Source organism: Macadamia integrifolia, chromosome 9 (genome assembly GCF_013358625.1).
Source record: "Macadamia integrifolia cultivar HAES 741 chromosome 9, SCU_Mint_v3, whole genome shotgun sequence".
In the NCBI taxonomy this organism is placed as follows: domain Eukaryota; kingdom Viridiplantae; phylum Streptophyta; class Magnoliopsida; order Proteales; family Proteaceae; genus Macadamia; species Macadamia integrifolia.
The window spans coordinates 20445632-20469907 of record NC_056565.1 but is presented as its reverse complement, the minus strand read 5'-3'; the positions used below and the strand labels follow the sequence as shown (position 1 = coordinate 20469907).

The 24276-nt window shown below is 40.0% G+C and overlaps 1 protein-coding gene across 4 annotated transcripts in view; it reads left to right on the top strand.

The window, feature by feature from the left end:
- The window catches only part of LOC122088070 (protein MON2 homolog), a 78838-nt gene that overhangs the window by 19284 nt on the left and 35278 nt on the right, over positions 1 to 24276 (top strand). For all 4 annotated transcript variants that reach the window (XM_042657212.1, XM_042657210.1, XM_042657211.1 and 1 more), the window contains exons 4-18: positions 529 to 602; positions 857 to 1012; positions 1108 to 1228; positions 1467 to 1522; positions 1951 to 2005; positions 2096 to 2152; positions 2268 to 2369; positions 2635 to 2715; positions 2839 to 2891; positions 17008 to 17077; positions 17461 to 17524; positions 22848 to 22996; positions 23109 to 23236; positions 23337 to 23394; positions 23621 to 23718. In XM_042657212.1, the coding sequence (XP_042513146.1) occupies positions 529 to 602; positions 857 to 1012; positions 1108 to 1228; positions 1467 to 1522; positions 1951 to 2005; positions 2096 to 2152; positions 2268 to 2369; positions 2635 to 2715; positions 2839 to 2891; positions 17008 to 17077; positions 17461 to 17524; positions 22848 to 22996; positions 23109 to 23236; positions 23337 to 23394; positions 23621 to 23718 (1322 nt within the window). The remainder of the gene's footprint in view (positions 1 to 528; positions 603 to 856; positions 1013 to 1107; positions 1229 to 1466; positions 1523 to 1950; positions 2006 to 2095; positions 2153 to 2267; positions 2370 to 2634; positions 2716 to 2838; positions 2892 to 17007; positions 17078 to 17460; positions 17525 to 22847; positions 22997 to 23108; positions 23237 to 23336; positions 23395 to 23620; positions 23719 to 24276) is intronic.

The window sequence follows — 24276 nt, the reverse complement described above, 5'->3', positions numbered from 1 at the left end:
GAGTTTGAAGTGTTTGTTTCAAACAAAAAAGGCACATTCCACACTTAAGTAGTCGTATCGTACCATATCGGTATGATACTGTGCGAGACGTACCGATACTCAGGAATTTTTATGTTTTCAAAAGTTCGTATCGTGGAGTATCGTACGTATCGGTACGGATACGATACTACCGATACACCAATACACAAAGAGGGTTCAAAAATTCCCTGTAGCATATCGGTATGTATCGTGCCGATGCCTACCGATACCGATACGTATCGGCCGATACAGCACGATACGCACCGATACTTAAAACCATGTCTACCAGCTGATATGAAACACGTAAACAACCTCTTAAGTTGTATTTTTTCTCAGAACTGGTAACTGCTTATTTTGCCCTACTTTTCTGTCTGAATTTGTGAAACTTCATAGAGGAAGGCCTCGATTTTTAAGACTGTCAGCGAAGCCTCAGCTTGATAGATAGGTAGATTTATCAACTGACCCTTGGAGATTAAAGCAACATAGTGATGCAATTGAATTTAATTTCAGGACAATATGGCTCAAGCTCTTGGCATCTGTCTCAGGCTTCTTGAAAGTAACCGATCATCTGACAGTGTGCGCAAGTAAGTTAAATTGTTGATTAGTTTTAAGTTTCAGATGTCAAGACTCTACTGTCTTGGCTTTGTGTATGAATATTCCATTTTGTTAATTGGTCTATGATATTGAAGCTCAATAGGTTCTTCTTTCCTGTTTCTTAGGTGATTATTGAGTATTAGAGTTTAGTGTTAACTTGTGCAAAGTGATAGTTGTCAGGATTATTACTCTTCTTCTTTTTAAAGCTTTCAGCTCCTCATTGTTATTTTTATCTTTCATTCAGCACTGCTGCTGCTACCTTCAGGCAAGCGGTAGCCTTGATTTTTGATCGTGTTATATTGGCTGAATCACTTCCTGCTGGCAAGGGTGGTTCTGGAAGTCAGAACTTTCGAACCTATTCTCTCACTGGTGATGTTAGTCGGAGCATCAACCAATCAGAGTACGTATTATTTTGTATATACGAATTCTTTCTCATATCTTCCAGTGTGTTACTGTGTATTTTTTGGTTGCTCTAGCTGTCTCATTCATTGACAGGTCATTGGAGAGTGACTGTTTTAGTGGAGGACCATTGTTCATGCGGGAGAACCTAACTAAAGCTGGAAAACTTGGGTTGCGTTTGCTTGAAGACCTGACAGCTCTTGCTGCAGGTGGATCTGTATGTGCTGAGTGGAAACTATTAGCCAGTTTGCTCATCAAATCTTTTATTTGGTTGCCCAGATATCTTCAGTTTCTGTTGTCAAGTTCCATTTTCTGTTACCATTAAGTACTATTATAGTTTATATTGATGGTTCGATTTGTCAATGCAGTTCGTTGATTATGATACTCTTTTTTTGATAAATTCCAGTCACCAATTTTCCTACTGATGAATGATGGGTTTTCTTATATCCTTTCAGGTCACCTGGTTACGTGTGCTCTCTCTTCAGCAGACATTTGCACTTGATATACTTGAGTGAGGCCTCTGTCCACCTCCCATATACTGGTTTATCCGTTTATATATGCACAATTACACACACTCTTCATCATTGTCGGGTTGAACCTTTCATTGGTATTACAGTCTTAGGCCATTGGCATACCCCCGTTCCCCCACTCTCCACACACACACACAAAAAAAAAAAAAAAAAAAAAAAAAAAAAAAAAGGGGGTAAATAAAAATTGTAGCAATTGTCCAATTTTTCTTGAGGGAGTAAGCTTCATCTACTACTACTACTTCTGAAGAAATTTGGGTGGTCAGAGTGCTTGTACTCATACCACAATAGTGAAAGTCCCTGTAAATGTTGTTTAGTGTACAAATGAGAGGGTTTGTACTGCTTATTCACATTCTGCATGCATTATTTTGATGAATTAATTTATTGATGCTGATGCTTCCCAAACATGCAGGTTTATTCTATCCAATTACGTGGCTATCTTTAGAACCTTGGTTTCATATGAACAGGTGCCTGCTTATGTTGCTAACATATACTTGGGTTTGTCTGGCATACTATCGAGATTCTTACACTAAATGTATGATCTGAAAACCTATCAGGTCTTGCGTCATCAAATATGTTCACTTCTTATGACCTCACTTCGTACCAATGCTGAGGTAATATATATATACGTGAAGTGTATGCATGGCAGTTGGTGTAATCTGATGCATTTGTTGCATCTGTGCCTGCTATTAATAAAGATTCTTTTATAAGATTTTATTTTGTGTAAAGATTGAAGGTGAAGCAGGAGAGCCAACATTTCGCCGCTTGGTCTTGCGGTCAGTTGCTCATGTTATCAGGCTATACAGTTCCTCCCTTGTCACTGAATGTGAGGTATTATCTGTTTATTGATGCTCTTTGTCATTTGACCCAAGTTATGTTCAGAAACTTATATTAAATTTAAAAACACTCATCAAGTATCGCTGTCTGAACTTACTGTTGTTTTCAGCTTCATGACTATGTTAATCTTATTGAACAATGTTCCTAGTTACTTGTTCAGTTTTTTGAAACAATCTCTTTTTCAGGCACATTTTCATGTTTGTGTTACATCATAAGGCTGAGTTGTACTAATATTTTTCTTTTTTGGTTGGAAGCACAGGTTTTTCTCAGTATGTTGATAAGGGTTACTTCTCTTGATTTACCATTATGGCATCGCATTCTTGTTCTTGAAGTCTTGAGGGTAATATGATGACACATTGGGCAGTATATTGTAATATCAATTCTGTGTTTGATTCATATAAGCATTCGTATGATGGTTTTGGGACCATTTATATGTCAATTAGGAGTCTTGCTGTTTTGGCAGGGCTTTTGTGTAGAGGCGAGGACATTGCGACTTCTTTTCCAGAATTTTGACATGTAAGCTTCCAGCTTTGATCTCTCTTGTCTCTCTCTTTTGCCTTCACTCCCCCTCTGGCTTTTCTTGCTTCTTTTTTTTATTGAGTTCTAAATTACTTGGTAGATGTTGCACATAAGGGTCCAAATTTCCATAAATTTCTTCATTGGCTTTTTTCCCTTTCATTTTGATATAGATTTTTTACATTCACCTCTATGGCTCTATATGAGTGTGCAGAATTATCACAATTAATTCTGTTGCATGCGTAACTCTGAATCTTCCCTTTTGTAAGGTTGGCTGTGTGTGCGAAGATTAGGGTAATACATTATGATGTAGATCAAGCTGTCAAAAAAAGAGGATTCAATGCTGGCCCAATTTGTGTCTCAAATCTGGGTCAATTTTGTGCCATTTTAACCAGCCAGATTGGTTCAGTTTTGATCTGGTTTGTTTGGTACAACCAGCCCAAACCAGAAATCACTGTTCATGTGAACAGTACTCTAGTTTCTAGAAGGCCGGCCAGCGCAGCATATTGATTGAAGATATCGCCTTCTAGAAGAAGTTTCCAGCTGTCCATCAATTTCATTCACATTAAGAGAATTGTTTCCTTTTTGGGTGTTAGAGATTTATTTCTTCTTCTTCTTCTTTTTTTTTTTTTTTTTTTTTTTTTTTTTAATGTTTGCTTAGTGGTTAAGTAGTTAATTTCCTTTTTATTTGTTAAACCAAGCAGGAAGTTGTTATTTCTTGTCAAGCAAGTAAATCAGTTTAGGAGAATTAGTTAGTTTCCTATTTCGTAAAGGCTTCTCAGCCTATTTAAAGACGCTCATTGTAAGGTTTTAACGAGTTTTGAATTATTGAAAGTTGAAGTTATCTTCCATGGCTGAGAAAGTATACTTGAGAGGGTGAGATGCCCAGGATAAGATGAGAGGCTTGAACCAAACCACCACTTCTTTCCCCTTGTCACCCCTCCATTGAATTCTTTTCTTCCTTCGTTTTTCCTTTACTTTTGAGTGCTGAAGATCATCATCAGAATTAGAAAACCATCCAGCGAGATTGAAGAAAAGGGATCAGCCTACAGCCAAAACCGATTCAGCAAAAATAGGGTTTCTTGGACAAGGGTTGATCTTCAGATATCCTTGACCTGTTTTCCAATCAATCATCCCTTTAGGGTTTTGTTCCAGCCCCCAATAGAGCCACTCGATCAGCACAGCAGCCCCATTGGAGCCTTCTACAGTGAACCACAGGTTTTCTCCTTAAAACCCTGTGAAACCCTGAGCCTGCCTGCTCTGGGATGTTATTGGTTTCCAGACTACTTAGTGGGTTCCAGCCAACTTTTGAGGGATTCCGAGGGATGCTATCAGCTACATTCAACCCAATTCTGAGGCTCATCTGAGCCTTGGTTGTGAGCATATGAATTTTATCCTATTTCAGCCCAGAATTTCAGATCCTGCCTGGGGTTTGGTCCTTTGTGATCTAGCCTCACATCACATTAATTCTTGCACTTCAAAAAAATAAAAATTTATGGCTCTCTTTGGTAGAATTATAAATATTGACCAAAATGAGAAAATTTCACTGATTTTGTTGGAAATCGTGTCGCAAGATAAAATCCACACTATATGCAATTTTTCTTATAGGTAACAGACTATTGATAATTATAGAGACAAAAATTACACAGTAGTAGTTCAAAAGAATAATAAAGTTTTATATGGACTGAATACAGTCTCTGAAGAAATTGCAATGTATTTTTTGGATGGGTAATAAATGTATTAAAAAAAGAAAAGGGGAGGGAGATTACAACCCCGAAGGAAACATACAAACCCTCAAAAGGGTAACCAAAGCCCACATGGGCTAACAAACAAGAGGCATGAAGCCCATACAACTTAGAAATCCAAAGTGCACATGGGCTAAAAGACAAGAGCCAATAAGCCCACACAACTGACAACTCAGAACTTCACAGCCCACATGGGCAAAGAAATGGCCAAGAAACCCATTACAAAGAAGAAGGGCAACCCAGTCAATTCCAACTAAGGTTCCACCAAACCCTGAACAATGTTTCTCCACACTTTCACTTACAGCCGCCAAGATGAGAATCAGATCTCTGCCAGCAAGAAGCCAGTCATGGAGGAATGGCGCTGGCCTTGCTGAGGGTGTCTCACACACCAGAAACCTGAACAGTAGCATCTCTCACACTAGATCAGAGCAGTGTCTTTCACACCTGAAACAGAGCAGTGGCCAGATCTGAGCAGCAGCTTGGGCGGCTGTGGAGGAAGTTGGCAGGGGGGTACGTGACCTCCCGATCATGGGAGACGGTGGAGGAAGGAGAGGAGATAGGGTGAGAGGAAGGGGTTGAAGAAGAAAAGAAAACAGAATGGAAGAGGAAGAAGATGGAAGGTAAGAGGGAAAGGATGAGTGAAGGAGAAGGGAGGGTGAGAGAGGGTGATGTAGGGGGTTCCTAGGTGACTAGGTTTCCTATAGGATTAACTAACTAGGTAGGGTAAACTCAAGGGACTTGGGTTGGACAGGGTAAGGGAAACTCAACAAACAAGATTGGCATGCAAAATATAGTGGGATTAATGAGCAATGTAACAATGAACAATAATGGTCTAAGAAGAAAAACACATAAACTCACTCAAGCATCAAAGGGGAACATGGGGTACGGACCATAACAACAAGCAAAATTAGGTTATGACACTAACCTATTAAGCACCAAAGATAGATAAAAATACCATGTTATATGCTCCAAAATCAGTCATACTTGTAACAAGAAAATCAACAATATCTAAGGTAAAACAGTGGTGCAAATAAAGATCAAACAATGAGCAAAAAAAAGGGAGGGTTTTAATGAAAGAGGATGGAGTAAATAATGAAGGAACAATGGGGGAATGGGAAGGTTCAGTCCTCTACTTACTTGCTGCCTAGATCTGAGAATAAAAGAAAGCAACCCAGATTTTTGAAAAAAAAGTGTTCAGCAGCATTCCGAGCCTTTGCAACTGAGACGATCTTCAACCAGTAGTAATCAGCAGCTGCAGCCGTCATGACAATAACCAGGAACAGATACAGTGAAAGATAGAAGAATGGAGAGGGAGGGAGGCAAGAGAAGAGAGAACCGAGAGAGAGAGAGAAAGAGAGGAGGGGGGGCAGTAAGAGAAATCGTGGGGGGCTTGGGAGCTGTCTTTTGCATTCAAAATATTCATTAACTAACTCCCATTGTGGCCAATGGCCTTACATAAGTAATGAACTAGTTACTAAAAATAAGGAAAGGTTAATCCTAGGAAATAATCTCAGAATAAAAAAGTTTCCAAAAAAAAAACAATAAGTGGTAAAGTAGTTTCCTACGTAATTCAAAAGCCTAACTAAACAAGATATTAGGAAATAAGAATACTAAATTAACACATCAGCAGTGGGGTCCACAAGATCTAGACAAAATCTGGAAAGAGAGAGGGACTTGATCCAACGCTAGATCGAGCCTCCCTTTCTTCCTCCTTTTTCTTCTTTCTTCTTCTTTCTTTCCTTCTTCTTCCTTCTTTCTTGTTTCTTCTTGGTTGGGTCTTCTTCTTCCTTCGGCTGTACACCTTGATGTCCCCATCAACTCTCCCCGGCTCGGAAAAATTCACCTCCGGTGAATTACGGTTCAGGTAGTACTCAAGCAGGCTTAGGTTGTTGTTGGATTTCTTGCAATGTGATCCAGGTGTTGTCAATCTCCAGTTGCCCTCGCCACTTGACCAAGAACTCTCTAGAATCTCCTGTGTGTGTGGACACAATCTTCTCATCAAGGATTTCCTCAACTTCTTTAGTCCTTCTTGTGACCTTAGGCACAGGTGGTAATGAGGTGGGGGGAAGTGGTTGGTTTGGTTCAGTAGTCTCATCAATGGTGAAGGGGAAGTCCTCAAAGTCATCAGGATAGAAAAGGATAATGGTAGAGGTACCATGGTATGGGACAAGGTCTTCAACATTGAAAATATTATTGATCTCCATACTAGCTGGCTGATCAAGAACATACGCATTGGCACCTATCCTCTTGAGTACTTTGAATGGACCTGTGCTACGAGCATGCAACTTGCTTGCTTTTCCCTTAACAAAGCGTTGCAGCTTAATTCTAACCATCACCATATCGCCCCATCTTGAAACTTTTGTAGCCTTCTGTGCACATCTGCCTTCGACTTATATTGCTTGTTGCTTAGTGCTCAGTGCTCAGTGCTATTTGTCTTCTTATAACTGCATGCAAATCATGTATATGCTGAGCAAAAGACTCGGCTGATGGGGATGTCCTAGAACTGGATACAACTGGAATAAGGTTTATGGGTGCCCGGGGTTGGTATCCTAAACAAATCTCAAAGGGGGATAGGCCAGTTGTACAGTTCTTAAAACTATTATATGCAAATTCGGCCTAGCTAAGGACTCGATCCCAACTGGTAAGGTGTTCTCCTATGAGGCAACACAACAAGTTTCCTAAACTCTTATTGAAAACCTCAGTCTGGCCATCAGTCTGAGGGTGGAAAGCTGAAGAGAAATGGAGCTTAGTGCCCATCATCCGCCATAGGGTCCTCCAAAAATGACTGGTGAACTTAACATCCCTATCGGACACTATGGTGGGGTAACCCATGGTACTTGACAACCTCGTTAAAGAAAAGTTTGGCTACTATGGATGCATCTAAGGTTTTAGACCATGGGATAAAATGGGTCATCCTCGAGAAGCGATCTACAATCACATAAACAGAATCATGGCCTTTTTGGTAGACCAAGCACGAAGTCCATGCTAAGGTCCTGCCAAGGGGAATGGGGAACGGGTAGGGGAATGTACAAACCCGTGTTCTACTTTTGTTGTTTGGCAGTCTGGCATGTCCTACACTGCCTCACAACTCTCACAACATCCCTCTTCAGTCCTGGCCAAAAGAATCGGTCCTCGAGGATGATGGTCTTATCTCGACCGAAATGGCCAGCGACTCCCCCAGCATATAATTCCCAGATCAGGAAATCTCGGAGTGAAGTCCTGGGAATGCACAACTTGTTTCCTTTAAAAAGGAAACCCTCCCGGAGTAGGTAGTCTTAGCGACTGACAAGGTTACCTCCACTCAAGGAAGTAAACGGCTCACTAAAATCAGGACAGGTGAGGTACTAGTCCTTGACCCGCTCGAACCCTACGACCTCGACACTCATGGTCTGAAGCAACACACTAGCCCAACTCCTAGCATTAGTGCGACTGAGGAACATGTTCACCTGGCTCAGTGCATCTACAACAATATTCTCGACACAAGGTCTATGCTTGAGTACAGAAGTGTACTCTTGGAGAAACTCAACCCACATGGCATGTCTTTGGTTAACTTTCTTTTGAGCACTCAGGTATCTCAGAGCTTGGTGGTCAGAGAATAGCACGAATTCTTGGGGTAAAAGGTAATGTGGCCAATAGCGCAATGATTAAACAACCACATAGAATTCCTTGTTGTATGTGGATTATCGTTGCCTAGCTTTATTAATTTTCTCACTAAAATAGGCAACAGGGTGGCCCTCTTGTCCTAGGACACCACCTATTCCAATACCAGATGCATCGCAATTCACTTCGAAGACCTTAGAGAAATCCGGGAGGCGCAGGACTGGTGGAGCTTCAGTCATAAGCTTTTTAATCTCATTAAAGGCCTTCGTAGCACTCTTTGTCCATTAAAACTCCTTTTTCATGCAATCGATGATAGGAGACATAATGGAACTAAACCGGTAAATGAACCTCCTGTAGAAAGTGGCTAAGCCATGAAAACTTCGTACCTCATAGACATTAGCTGGCTCAGGCCACTCTACAATCGCTGTCACTTCTCGAGGTCAGCAAATACTCCCTGAGTTAACACAACAAATCCTAGGAAGATGATTTGATCACTCATGAAGGTGCACTTCTTGAGGTTGACATAGAGTTTCTCTTGTAAGAGCATATGAAAAACCTTCTATAAGTGATCCAAGTGGGAAGACGGGGTTTTACTATAAATGAGGATGTCATCAAAGTAAACCACTAGGAACTTTCCAATGAATGGTTGAAGCACTTGATTCTTTATCCTCATGAAGGTGCTAGGTGCATTTGACAAGCCAAAAGGCATGACTAACCACTTAAAGAGGCCATCCTTTGTCTTGAAGGCTGTCTTCCACTCATCTCTAGGCCTAACCCTAATTTGGTGGTACCCGCTCTTGAGATCAATCTTCGAAGAGTTGACCATCATATCCAACATGTCATCAAGCCTAGGGATAGGGGACCTATACTTGATGGTGATTTTATTGATGGCCCTACTATCAACACATATACGCCAAGTGCCATATTTCTTTAGCGTGAGCAAGGCAGGTACAACACACGGGCTAAGGCTTTCTCTAATGAATCCTTTTTGTAACAGTTCATCCACTTGTCGTTTGAGTTTGGCATGCTCTTTGGGATTCATTTGGTAATGGGGTAAGTTCGAGAGAGAGGATCCTGGAACTAGGTCAATAGCGTGTTGGATGTCACGCATAAGCAGTAACTCATCAGGTAGCTCCTCAGGGAATAACCCCTCAAATTTTCTCAACAAGGGTTGTACTTCTCTAGGAGCCTTAGTGAATAAGCATGACCTATCGGTATTACTTTGTATGGTTACTAGAACATAAATCACCCCTGACTCTTGACACTCTCCTTTAAATTGTTGTTGATTTAAAATGTTGAGTGTTTTGGTGGGGTTGTGTTTGGATGTACTTCCTTTGTGTTCTGAAACCCTAACTTCCCTAGGGGCACTGGGGGTTAGTCTGATTTTCTTCCCTTTGAACTCAAAGACATAGTTGTTAGACTTCCCATAATTCGTGACATCCTGGTTATATAGCCAGGGTCTACCTAGGATGATGTGGGCAACATCCATCTCTAGGACATCACACCATACTCGATCCTCATATCCTGCAAAGTGTAGGGGTACTAGACACCTCAGATTAACGGGGATGGTAGACTGATCTACCTAGGCAACCTTGCGAGGCTTGGGGTGGGGTTCAGGTTTAACGCCCATTCGAGCAACAATGCTCTTGGCAACCACATTCATGCAACTCCCGTTGTCTATAATGACGCAGCAGTTCTTGCCCTAATGACATGTGTAAGTGATGAAAATATCAGTTCGTCGTCAATCATCACTACTCCTAGGTTGTGAGACCATGCATCGCACAATACCAAGCTTAAGGTCATCGGCCTCCTTGGCTTCCTTATCAGATATGGTCTCATCTGGTCTATGGTTCTCATACTCATAGTCCTGAAAGCCGTTTTGGTCACCTTCTTCAGGAGTCTGCTCTCCCACATAAATATTCCTATTTGGACACTCTTTGGAGAAGTGACCAAACCCGCGACACTTGAAGCACTGCTGTTGCCACTACTCTTGGGTACTTTTCCCAAAATTCCTTTACCCCTGTTGTCGAACTAAAGCTGTGGCGCAGCGGGGGTCTTTGGGAATCTAGTTGAGCTTTGGGGTGGTTTTCTAAATTGGGACTCCTCAGCTTGGAAGCTCTTCCTCTGAGAATAAGTTCTCATGGAGGATTCCACCTCAAGGGCTATCCTGAAGGCCTGTGGAACATCTTGTATTAGGTGGGGTGCCATACGAGACTGGATTTTGGAGTTGACCCCGGTAAGGAATCTGGATAGTGTCTTCTCAACATCCTCCCAAATACAGCTTCTAATTTTCAGTTCATTGAACTTGCTCATGTATTTGGTCACAGTCAACTTTTCTTGCTTCAGGGTATTCATTTCATTCAACTGCTGGAGCCTATAAGTGATAGGCAAAAATTCCCTCTTGAGCCTCTCTTGTGTTTCTACCCAGGTGGTGATTGGCTCAAGTCCTAGGCGGTCCTCTTGGTACTCTAGGTCTGTCCAGAAGTCCTGGGTAGCTCCAATAAGTTTGAACTTGGTAAATCGGTAGCGGACTTCCTCTAGCATATCGTAGAAATCGAAGTACCTATCCATCTGCTTGATCCAATCTAGAAGGATCCTAGCATCAATCTGACCATTATAGGTAGGGGCATCTACCTTAATCATCTGTTTGACATCAAAGCCCCTATCATGATGCTCATAACCCTCATCATCTCCATATTGGGTTTAGTGTCTTGGCGGTGGGCCTTGACCCCTACCCCGACTCCTACCACACCCTAGGCCTTGGAAGTTATCCCCTATCTGGTCATAACCATCAGTGTAGTTATTCTCGTTCACTTCCTCAGGGTTAGGGCCTCTCTCCCTAGGTTTAGTGCCAGTTATGTTACGGCCTTGCCGTCCATTAGGGTTTTGGGCACTTGTCTCGAGGGTGGCCAACTTATCGGTGAGGGTTTGGAGATGGGCAGCTTGTGCCTCTTGTATAGCTTAGCTAGCTTGGAGGGTAGCTTGGATGGCTTTCATGAATTCAACCAATTGCTCAGGTTGGGTGGGGGTGTCAGAAAGGTCAGACATATTCCGGTATACTCTACCACTACGAGTGAACATAAGGAGATGGGCAGCCAAGGTACGGTTGCCACCAAAGACTCAAGGTCTACTCAGAATCTCCAATTGAGACAGGTAGTTAGCCCTCTCAATCTTGAGGTCAGAAATCTCCCTCTCAAGTATGTGCTTTTGGAGGGAATAGTGTCTAATGCTATTTGGTCCCGCCAATTTAAGAAAGAAAAGGGTGTCGTCTAACTTATGGTAACGCTCTCTTAACTCAGACTTGACTACGGATAGATTGTGATGGAGACTAGACCTCAAAAGATAAGATATGTAAACAATGGACAACAATACCTAATTACCCTAAACCTAGACAAAACCATGCTCTGATACCAAGATGATGTAGGGGGTTCCTAGGTGACTAGGTTTCCTACAGGATTAACTAACTAGGTAGGGTAAACTCAAGGGACTTGGGTTGGACATGGTAAGGGAAACTCAGCAAACAAGATTGGCATGCAAAATATAGTGGGATTAATGAGCAATGTAACAATGAGCAATAATGGTTTAAGAAGAAAAACACATAAACTCACTCAAGCATCAAGGGGGAACATGGGGTAGGGAACATAGCAGAAAGCAAAATTAGGTTATGGCACTAGCCTATTAAGCACCAAAGATAGATAAAAATACCATGTTATATGCTCTACAATTAGTCATTACTTGTAATAAGAAAATCAGCAATATCTAAGGTAAGACAGTGGTGCAAATAAAGGTCAAACAATGGGAAAAAAAAAGGGAGGGTTTTAATGGAAGAGGATGGAGTAAATAATGAAGGAACAATGGGGGAATGAGAAGGTTCAGTCCTCTACTTACCTGCTGCCCAGATCTGAGAATAAATGAAAGCAACCCAGATTTTTGAAAAAAAAAGTGTTCAGCAGCATTCCGATGGAGCCTTTGCAACTGAGACGATCTTCAACCAGTAGTAATCAGCAGCTGTAGCAGTCATGACAATAACTAGGAACAGATACAGTGAAAGATAGAAGAATGGAGAGGGAGGGAGGCGAGAGAAGAGAGAACCGAGAGAGAGAGAGAAAGAGAGGAGGGGGGCAGCGAGAGAGAAAATCGTGTGGGGGTTGGGGGCTGTCTTTTGCATTCAAAATATTCATTAACTAACTCCCATCGTGGCCAATGGCCTTACATAAGTAATGAACTAGTTACTAAAAAAAAAAGAAAGGTTAATCCTAGGAAATAATCTCAGAATAAAGAAGTTTAAAAAAAAAAAAAAGCAATAAGAGGTCAAGTAGTTTCTTACCTAATTCAAAAGCCTAACTAAACAAGATATTAAGAAATAAGAATACTAAATTAACACATCAGCAGTCCACAAGATCTGGACTAAATCTGGAAAGAGAGAAGGACTCGACCCAACGCTGGAAAGGCTGGATCGAGCCTCCCTTTCTTCCCCCTTTTTCTTCTGCTTCTTTCTTCTTTCTTTCCGTTTTCTTCTTCCTTCTTCTATCTTGTTTCTTCTAATCCTCCAACCACAAAGAAGGAATGTGTGGTTGGGTCTTCTTCTTCCTTCGGCTGTACACCTTGATGTCCCCATCAGAGGGGGAGGGGGAAGCAGCCCGGCCAAGTGGCGGCTGAACTTAGGGAACTCCTTGCTTAGGGTTTGGGTTGGAGAGAAGGGGCGGCCCAAATTTGTTTCTGATCTAAAATTGCAATGTATTAGAGTCCATCTTAAAATATAAAAGAGGAACATCATTTAAGGACTAAAGTATTGGTATCGGTCGGCTGATTTAAGATACGTATCAGAGCGTATCATATTGTATCAAAGATGCACAAGATACACACAGAAATGGATAGGATATGTATGGAAATACACTTTTACATAAAAAAAAAAGTATAAATAAGCAATATATAACATGTATCATGCAAACACTAAAATGGAGAACACCATATTGAGAGCATGGTTTAAGAACTCGGCGTGGCGAGATCTTGCTATTAGCTCTCTTTTTGAAAATGGCGAGGCGAGACGAGACGAGAGACGATATATAAAATGTACAATATCTCGGTCGAATCACATGGGGTATATTTATTTTTGACCCTTAACTTGACCCAACTTGACATCTCTCTCTTATCTCCTTTTGTGAAGGAAAAGTGAGCTTTTGGTGGTTTTTCTTGCCACTTCTACAGTCTAGATTAACAACTTCAACACTTGGAGATTGGAGATTATCACTTCATCATCAACCTTTAGAGATCCTTTTCTTCTCAAGAATAGTTATACGTAAAAGCAATGTCAAAACCATTTTTTGTTCCATAGAAACATGGTCAATAGTTGTTTATTTTTATTGTGGAATAGCCTAGGGTGAAGGATATGAAGACTACTTACATAGGGTTAAGTCAAGTACCATTTTGGGTTTGATTTTTAAAATCTTGATGTTTCCGTTGTGTTTAGAAGGCCTAAAATATGATAAATGGCATGCTTCAGGGGCTACAAAACCATATGGCCACGGAGACCAATCACCAAGTCGACCGGGAAAAAAAAACAAGATCTCGCAAAATCTCTTTTTTTTTGGTTTAACGAGACTAGGGGCAAGATCATGATCTTAAACCTTAATTGAGAGACAAGTGCATTCAATTGAAATTGTTATAAAGGATGAGATTGCTTACATGTAGCTATTGCCATTATCATGAGTCCCATGAAGAGTGTCAGGGTGGTTCAAAGTCATTGCTGGAAGGTTCTTCAGGAATAGGAGCGACTAGGATGATGTTGTGCACTTGCCTGTTATTGATGAAGTCTGATCTCAGTTTAATCTAGGAAGTACTAGTGATTTAACCCCCACCAATAATTTTTTTTTGGGAATTGTTTACTTGGGGTAGTTTTGAAGACAAAAATGTCCAAAAAACTTGCCTCACAATGTCTGTTCACGATTCTGGTTTCATAAAATGCATATTTCCCCTTTAAAGAGATATATCGAGCTTATTGAGCTATATTGGCACCATATCGGCCGATAGACCAGAGCTCTTAAGGTCAACCCTTATGGCTTATACCATTGTCGATGCCATAAGAAATGCGACTGAGACTAATACTGCGAATACTATTGAGACCGCGAATGTTGCCGATACCGGATCTACTAACCGATAGTCCTTTGCTTCCTCGTTGCTTCTTTCTGGCGACTAGCTTCTCAAGTGTTGGTAAGCAAGCTACCTTCAACATCGGTAAAATCCCTATCAATAATAGGCTGGATGGTGGGGAAGGAAAGGAAGAAGGGCGGTGGGAAGGGATTGCTAACGAGAAGGCTTTGAAGCCTGAAGATTACCAAACCAAATCAACCTTCCACCAAATGGAAAATAAATAGCAGTCAAAGAAGGAAGAAAGAGCCGTAAACAAAGAGATCATATGCGAACCACTCCCCCAATCAATTCAACAGAAAAGCAATTACAGTATGGTACTTTTTTTATTAGTGCATGTATCGTATCAATACCGACCAATACCAATACGTTACTCACCATTACTTTAAACCTTGACATATCCCCAAAACATAGTCTTGGCTGTACAGGCCCCTTGTTTTGCCTACTCATCATCCACCTTAGTATCACTTCAGATTCCTTCATTAGCACCTCATTGCCAAACCATTTGCATTTTTTTATTTTTTTGGGTGTATGTTTTGTTGGTTATTCTGGAGGAAAAAGATAACTTGATTTTAATCCTGTTTGCCAAATTTTCTCTTTTATTATATATTTATTGTATATGTAAAAACAAAATAAGCTTAAAGAAAAGTACTCATATTAGAGATGTGGGATGGATAAAACTATTTCATATTCTCTGGTTATGAATGTTTCATTGATTATAATTTGGTCAATTTTATGAATTCAAGAATATGCAAAAACAAAGCAATTGAGGCTAAGAAGGCAAAGTAGTCAACAATTTGATATGTTTGGTAGTCATTTTATTATGGTGTGAAATCTGATGGTTAATTTACATAAATATGAAGCAAGTTTGAAAAAAAGATTACATCAATATCTGTTTGTCTCAATTCCATCTGGATTGGTATTGTGGCACAATCAAATTATATTTTATAGGTGTGTCTTAGGTTAATGTCCACCAATTAGTATGGATACAAACAGTGCATTCGTTGTATAGGATAGGCTAGTAGGATTACTTGAGAACCTAGAGAAAGCGTGTTAACTGTGTGGATGGGCAATGTTATGATTCCTTGTATGTAGTATGTCCAATGTAATGGTTTTATGTTTTGTATATCTCACTTGTCATACTATTATTTGATGCAGTACCAAGGGTTTACACAAGGAGAACCAAGACCAAGGTCGACCCAAGTGGCTGACTGGGTCGACCCAGATCTGGTCCAAGTCAGCCCACGATTTGGGCTGCTGATGGGGTTACTAATTAGTCATTCAGTTAGTAATTTAGTTTCTATTTTGAAGTCTTAAATTAGTTTCTAATTTTCAGTCATAAGACTTTCTATTTTGTAAGTTTCTATTTTCAGATTTAGTAACTAGTTGAGTTTCTAATTTTTAGTTTCCTATTTCAGTTTTTGGAAACTAAAGTTAGTTTCTATTTCATGTAACCACTATCACTATTATAAATAAAGCTATGGCTCTTTTAATGAGCCACGATTTTTACAAACTACATGGCTGCTGCTGCTGTTTTCTCTGCGAGAGAACTTCCTTGTGTTTGATCAAGGTATTGGGTTGGTGTTCGATCCGACGACTCTTTGCGGCGAGAAGTCCAAGAGGTTCATCTTCAAGTGCTCCTTTTCTCCTTCAAGGTTTTCTTTTTCAAGGGGTTTATTGCTGTTCAATGAACCAGGTATTTAAATTCCAATTCTGCCCAGAATTACCATCTGTTGAGAAATCGATCTCTGTTTCCCTGAAGTTCTTACAGCCCTCAGTTGTGGCTGGATTTTGGATCGATCCTTCCTTACCATCAAAGGAACACTCAACCTGAAAGAGGGGCTGTTTTGATCAGTCGTTTGAGAGATACTTAAAATCTCTAGTTTTTGGACTGTAGTGAGAAGATCAGAACCGATAGGGATATTGTTGCTTTTCTGCCTCTGAATGTTAACCAGGTTATACCCTGTTAAGAACCTATTTCTGCACCTGAATTAGCTATGGTTTGCTGGTTCATAATCTGAAGTCTTAGAGGGACAGCTTGGGATTGAATTCTGATTTCCGAGAATTAATTCTTCTCTATTTTCTGATCTGTTGATTGCTGCCTATATGTGGATCATTACTGGTTGTTCTTTGTTTAAAAGTTCCTGAAGTTGAGACTTGGTTAGACTCCCTATCCTAGTCTACATTATTATTTTTTGTACTTTTTGGGTCTGAAGTTTGTAATCATGAATATAACATCCATATAGCTTACATTGAGTTTATTACATTCTCCAGTTCTTCAATTTCCCCAGTTTTGCATTATTTTGATTTCAGCATTATTGGTTTGGACTTTATTTAAGTGACCCAGTTTCTTTCCTTTCACTAATGGTTGTTATGCTTTTTAGATATATTATTTCAGTAAAAATCTTGAGTAACTTTATTTATAATCATTACTGGTTCGAAGGATCTGGGGGTCTGTTGCGTGATAAATTGTTTTGCATTTTTCAAGTGTGAGGGGAACAATTTCTCTGACAAATTTGTCTGTTTGACCCTTTAGCAAATAGCAATCGATCAATTCATTTTCTTTTCACTGTCACAATTTTAACTATTATTAATTTTTTTTTTCTTTTTTTTACTTATGATAGGAACCCCAAGAACACCAACATTGTGGAGGGTATGGTCAAAGCTCTAGCTCGCGTTGTTTCAAGCATACAGGTTGTAGATATTGCCTTTCCTTCTGAACATATTATAGAAATGAAACAAATATTGATCATTTCTTATCGGAAAAAGAAATAAAAATAAAGCTCATTTATCCAGGCTTCCTTTCAGAGTTTCTAATCTTTTTAATGAACAGCTTCTCTGTTTTAGAGTAGGGGCTCAAATAAGCTGATTAAAGTGGATTTTGTAATTGGGCACATTACAGATGCGTTATGTCATTTACATGCTTTCTTCATTTTTATCTAATAGAATGGACGGACTTTGTGGCTCATGTTTTTGCACAAGTCACAATTTCATTTTTTTTTTGGTTAATCTGGCTCCTTTTGATGTGACATTTGTGGCCTTTGTGTTTCTCTGACTAAACACATTTTGTTTTCTAGGTTCCAGACACAAGTGAAGAGAGCCTTGCAGCCGTTGCAGGAATGTTTAGTAGCAAAGCTAAAGGTATTCACTTTCTAAATATGTTAAAATTTTCTTTGAAGGTTCACAAGTTCACAACTAAGTGTTATATAAGGGATAGAGATTGATTTGGATATTACTCAAAGTTGTGAAGCATGTGAGGCACACTCAAGCAAAAATGCCTCCTGGTGTCTGAGGGACATTGTGTTCCTGAGGAATGCATGGCGCACTACTTTTCAAATAAATATTTTTAATTTATTAAAACGCTTTGTACCATGTAAATATCAAATATCCACACAAATTATTAAAATTGGCACAAATATAACTACAAATAGAGTTGCTAAAAGCCTGAAGAAAAGAGAACCTTATTAACTTACATTCTTACTTGATCTAAAAATTAAAAAGAAGTTCAGAGTTGCTCAAAGAGACCATGGCATTTCGGTTCACACACACACACACACACACACACATATACATATACATATATATATATATAAATATATAGACACTAGAATTCTTAGAGGTAATTTCTAATTCACATAAATGATAAAGATGGTATAGACTTGGAAACAGACAGCTTTTCCTGCGAAGTAGAAGGTAAGGTTGCATGCATTTGCCCTTCCCAGACCCTGCAGAAGTGGGAGCCTTGTGCACGGGGTTGCTCTTTTTTTTTTTTTTAAATAACGATAGTATAGAATTACACACAACGACTTAGAATTACCTTGGAACTTTGGATATGTTTTTTCATGTGGAAAGTAGTCCTGGTAACATTCTTACAATTAAGATGTAAGATGTGTGAAGACCACCAGGAGGATGTCTTCCATTTATTTATGGGGGGCAAATTTTCTTTAATTGTTTGTGTCGCTTGTCTTTGACAAATAAAAGTCTGATGGTGCTTATCTAACTCATTCCTTTGGATGCTACTGGAGTGGCAAGGTGGGCTGTAGAAGGTAGAGTGATGGGGTAGCCTTACAGAAGAGAGGGAAATTGCATAAAGAGGGGGAGGGGATCACACACAACGCACGAATTCACTAATTGTAAAATAAAATTCACTCTAATCTCAAACATTGAGTATATGCAAGTATATAAAAGGAAAATAAAAGACTCCTACTTAGACTCCAAAATTGAAATTGACTTGTACTTAGACTCCAAAACAGATTCCTACTTCTCTACCTCCTACGTATCCAATCCCATAATAAACAGGAGTAAATAAAAGACATAATATAACTAAACTACTACCAGCCCTTGTTGGACTAAAAACCTGGGCTGGACCGGTTCTTCTTGGCCCTTGGCTTCCACAGCCGGTCATGTTGGTCCAATCAGGTAAGTGCAGCTGTATCTGCATCAACTCTCCTCTTCTGAAAAGAACTCGACTCTATCGAGTTTGGATGAGGTCTAAGAATGCCGTCAAAGTCGATGCGCTTGATGAAAAAAATACCAACTGTCCTCTTGAGCTTGAGCGGGGGAAGATCCTTTGCTGGAAGGAACTTTATCTCAAGGCCACCATGTTGAAAAGAGTATGTATTCTCATATCCACAGTGCGTGGCTTTCTTATCGAACAACCATGGGAGCCCTAGAAGAATGTGACAGACTTTCAGAGGGAGAACGTCACACTGGACCTGATCAATCAGTCCACTAATGGAATACATGAGCAAACACCTTTCATGAATTTTCATATTATTGTTGTTCACACACCCAACCTTGTTGACTAGCGTACCAATGCAATGATAGCGTACCAATGACAGCATCTTCAACAACATTGGTATGCTATCATTGCATCGCACCCTAGTCTGAAAGATATTGTTTCAATGTCAATCGTCCTCCTTGGGAATCTTCTGTGTAGTCAAAAGAGGACGGATCACATAGAACGGTTGAGGCTCACCATCACTGTCACCATCATTGATTTTATTAGGCTCACGATCACTTTCAGCCTCCAGATTTACTGTTCCTGTTTTTTGTTGGTCTTCTGGTGTATAGGGTATAAAATTGTCCTTATCGTTGTATGCTAACAACCGGTTTGCACATTCCCGTACCCCTTGCATTGGAAACATTGAATAGCCTCCTTTACTGAGTTTCTGTCATAGCCACATCGAGGGGAGGAGTATGGATGATTAGGCCATGAAGATGACATATCTGAATCACGTCGAGGTGGGGAATACGGCCGGCTAAGTCGTGAAGATGACATAGATGAAGCACTAGCCTGTGGTCTGCTGATTGACTTTTCCTGTTGAGATGATTGTGGCTGAATAGAACTAGGATCCCTAGGAAAAGCATCTATAAATGGCCTCCGATTGTATGGACGTTTCAGATTTTCTCAACCTGATATGCTACTTGGACGATATCTTCCATTGTAGGTAGTCAGCTAGATGTTAGGGCAGCACTAAGTGGAGGTGCAAACCATTGCGGAATTGTGCCACCAATACTTCCCACTCAAAATCAGGAAGAGAGGCCAAATAATTAAATCTAGCAACATACTCTTCAACAGTCAAATTCTCCTGTTTCAATTGTACAAACATGAGATGCATGCATTGCTTGTAATCAGAAGGCAAGAATCTCCAGTCCATAACTTCATGCATTTCAGCCCAAGTAGTGACTAAACCAATATCTCGGGTTCGGTTCTGTTGCTGTTGCTTGATCCACCAGACTCGGGCTGTGCCTTTCAGATTGGCCTCTGCAAATAGGATCTTTCGAGCCTCAGTTAACCCTTAACATCTGAATAATGTCTCTAAGCTGTGGATCCAGTCAAGGTACAGTTGGATTGTTGTCTCCATAAAAATTAAAGACATCCAATCTTGCTGCTCTTTCTGCTCCATCATCATATCTACCAGTTCCATATGGTGGTGGAGGTGGTGGTGGTGGTGTATAATATGGTGGCGATGGTGGTAGTGGTGGTGACGGATCCTGTGGAGTGGTGTTGGAAGAATCCCTAGATTGAATGAGACTCTTTCCTCTATCTGCTGCCACCAAACAATTAACAGAGGCTTGCATGGATTCCATCATTGTCATAAGAGCTTCAATTTTTGCATCAGTTTCTCCTTTGCAGGAGTTCAGCTGTTGAACAACTTCACTATTGGCTACAACGGTGTTTTTTTTTTTTTTAGGGATGGCAAAAGTGTAAATATAGGAAGTTCAATTCAAGTCACAAAGGGGTGTGTCACGTGTGGGGCAAAGGTCTAATTGGAAATAAAGAAAAATATGGAATAAAAGGGAATAAAGGATAATGGGAGGGGTAGTTCAGGAAATAAGAGATATAAAAGAAAAAAAGGGATAAAAGAGGAGTTGTGGGGTGTGTTTTACTAACAAAGGAGGGGTTTCTCCTTGTTGGAGATGGAAAACCAGTGATGGAGAGTTTTCGACCAAGGAAGGTGACTCGCGATGGGCCTTGCAGGTACGTCTCTCTCTTCTCGTCTTCCTCTTTCCTTCTCTTTTGTTTTCTGTTTCGTTCTCTCTCCTCTCGTCTTCCTGTTTCTTCTTCTTCTTCTTCTAATTTTTAGTCTCTCCTCTTCTTTTCTTCTGCCTTCTATTGCTCTCTGCTGCTTCTCTTCGACTTTGACTTTTTTTTTTTTTTTTTTGAACCCTCGATCGAGGAACAGGGGCAGGGGTTCAGTAGGTGAAGGGATGGGTTGGGTTTCAGGGCTGAAGGGAGATTTTTTTTTTTTTTTGGTTAGCTCTCGGTAGAGCAAGGAGAATACTGGGGAAGGAAAAAGAGATGAATGGGTGAAGGAATGGGGATCCTTCGGCTCTGATACCAAATTAATGGGGTAGCCTTAGGGAAGAGAGGGAAATCGCATAAAGAGGGGGAGGGGATCACACACAACGCATAGATTCACTAATTCTAAAATAAAATTCACTCTAATCTCAAACATTGAGTATATGCAAGTATATAAAGAGAAAATAAAAGACTCCTACTTAGACTCTGAAACTTAAATTGATTCCTACTTAGACTCCAAACAGATTCCTACTTCTCTACCTCTCTACCTCCTACATATCCAATCCCACAATAAACACGAGTAAATAAAAGACATAATATAACTAAACTACTACCGGCCCTTGTTGGACCAAAAACTTGGGCTGGACCGGTTCTTCTTGGCCCTTGGCTTCCACAACCGGTCACTCTGGTCCAACCAGGTAGTGCAGCTGTATCTGCATCATAGAGTGGGGATCCTTTAGAAATTGATCCCTTTTGCTGTTTGTTGGTGCATGTGGAAAGAAAGGAACTCCATGGTGCTTCATGAATGGAGGAATTCGCTGATCAAATTTGAAGTCTAGTTGGGCTTTGTTGATCCCCGAGTTCAAGGGGACAAACAGTTTTTCTGTATGGGGTAATTAAGAGGATTTTGTGAATGGGTGACTGTTCTAATGTAAAGGAAGGTTTCTATCATAAAGGGGGGTGTTTCCCTTATTTGTTGAGGGGCCTTAGTGGGTCCAATCGTATAGCGTCCTGGGCGTAGAGGTGCTTTTTTTTTTTTCATAACATCATGAAGCTATTGGAGATTAGGCACAATTAGCTACAAATATTAACCGACCCAACTATAAAAAATATTAAGTTCCATTACCTAGCCAATTTGCAAAAATATTGTGAAAATTTTTTGCGCAGTGGTGCGGGTTTGAGTCCTGGGAACCAGCCTCTCCGTAAAGGGGGTAAGGCTGTCTACCTATATACCCTCCCAGAACCCTGCTTAAGTGCGGGAAGCCTTTGTGCACTGGGTAACGGCTTTTTTTTTTATTGTGAAAACTTTCTCAACCATAAGAAGAAGCTCATAAGGCTACGGTGGTCGCACAAGCAGTTATGCTTTGTTTGGTCAAGGAGAACAATTAAAATGTAGAAACGTAAAAAGGCACAAGGCCCACAATAACTGCAGGCGTGCACTTGAATGAGATGCAAGGTGTGTGTTTCTTGCATGAGATGCGCACATTAATAACACTGACAGTATCCCATTAGGGTTTAGGCCCTTTAGGGTGAATTTTAGAGGGGTAAGATATGCTCTTGAATTGAAACTAATTAATGGAAAACTCAAGAAACTGTATTTAATGGCCCAGAAATTCGATGAAACTCAGAGAGAAGAAATATCCGGCTAAATGCTAAGTTGTATCTAAGAGAATTTGCATTTTTTTTCCCTTTGGGTGGTTTCTAATGATACAACGGAGTTGTGGTGGATTTTTCCTGGAAAGGCAAAGAATAAAGTGAGCTGGAGGTCTATAGTGATGGGTACAATCGGATTTTTATATGCAAAATAAAAGTTAAATGTTGTGAGCTTTTAAAAATTGAATATGGTTAGCCTCCCTCACCCCTTTCTGGATTATAGGGTACTCCTTAATTGGTTCACGAGTCCTGTTTATTTGCCATGACTGATTGTAATTTCTGCAGGTATTGAATGGAGCTTGGACAACGATGCATCTAATGCTGCTGTTGTGGTTGCTAGTGAAGCTCATGCAATTACTTTGGCAGTTGAAGGTCTGTTAGGTGTTGTATTTACTGTCGCTGCTTTGACAGATGAAGCTGTGGATGTTGGGGAGGTAATTTCTGCTGATGTCTTATTTGTTTCTTTGCGTTTCTGACAATATCGTATATATGTGATAATTTGTTTATATCCTTATAATGTATTTTATTCTATGTGACCACATCCAGGTTGAGTCCCCTAGAAGTGAGAGTGATCCACCAGAAAGTTGTACTGGACAAATGGCAGTTCTCTGCATGTCAATGGTTGATTCAATGTGGTTGACCATCCTGGATGCTTTGTCCTTGATTTTGACAAGGTACGGTGAGATACTTACCTCAACTGTGTGCAGAGATTATGTTATACCATTTACAATACATAATTTGTCCCTTCTCTTGACAAGCAAATTAATTTTGAAGGTCACATGGAGAAGCAATTATATTGGAAATATTGAAAGGATATCAGGCATTCACACAGGTAGTTTGTTGCAAATCACATTCATTAGCTAAATTTTAACATAGGTTTTACCAAGGACATGGATATGGGGTATTGGTGTATCACTGGCACCTGCAGTGAAACTTGTATCTTGAAAAGCAAGAAGCATAAGTGTTACATAGGTACAAGGTTGTGACTATAAATAACAACTTTACATATGAACTTGCAAAAGATAGTAATCTTTATGATCTTTAACATTACTCTACAGGCCTGTGGGGTTCTTCGTGCTGTGGAACCTTTGAACTCTTTTCTGGCATCCCTCTGCAAATTTACTATCAATGTTCCGAACGAAGCTGAAAAAAGGAGGTAATCAATTATGATAATTGGTTTTGTAAGACATTGAAATATTGAATAATGTGTCCACTGAGAAACACAACAACAACTCAGCCTTATCCCAACTACATGGGGGTCCACTGAGAAAATAATGTTGACAAACAATGTTTAGGCTTTCCATTACTTTTTTCTTTTGCTGTTAACTGTAATTTACTAAGATTTCTTCAATCAATACCGTCATAGTTTCTTTAGCCCTTTTAATGTGTGCTTGTATTGCGAAATGTTGGCTGCCTTTTCATTTGCCCTGATTCTGTGTTGGTGTTTCCCATCTTTCTTCTATTTGTAGTTTCTAAGATTTTTCTCTCTATATAATATATCAGAGTTTTGAAAAAAATGCACCCAACTAACCATGATTATAGATAAAGGTCAGACTTGACATGCTGTGGTTCTTCATGATCCCCTTCCTTTTCATGTTGTTCCATAACTGTTGGGCCTGTATTTCATTTCTTTTTTCTTTATCCTCCTCTTTTTTATTTTTACTTCTTCTTCTTCTTCTTGTTTTTTTTTTTATTTTTTTTATTTTTTATTTTT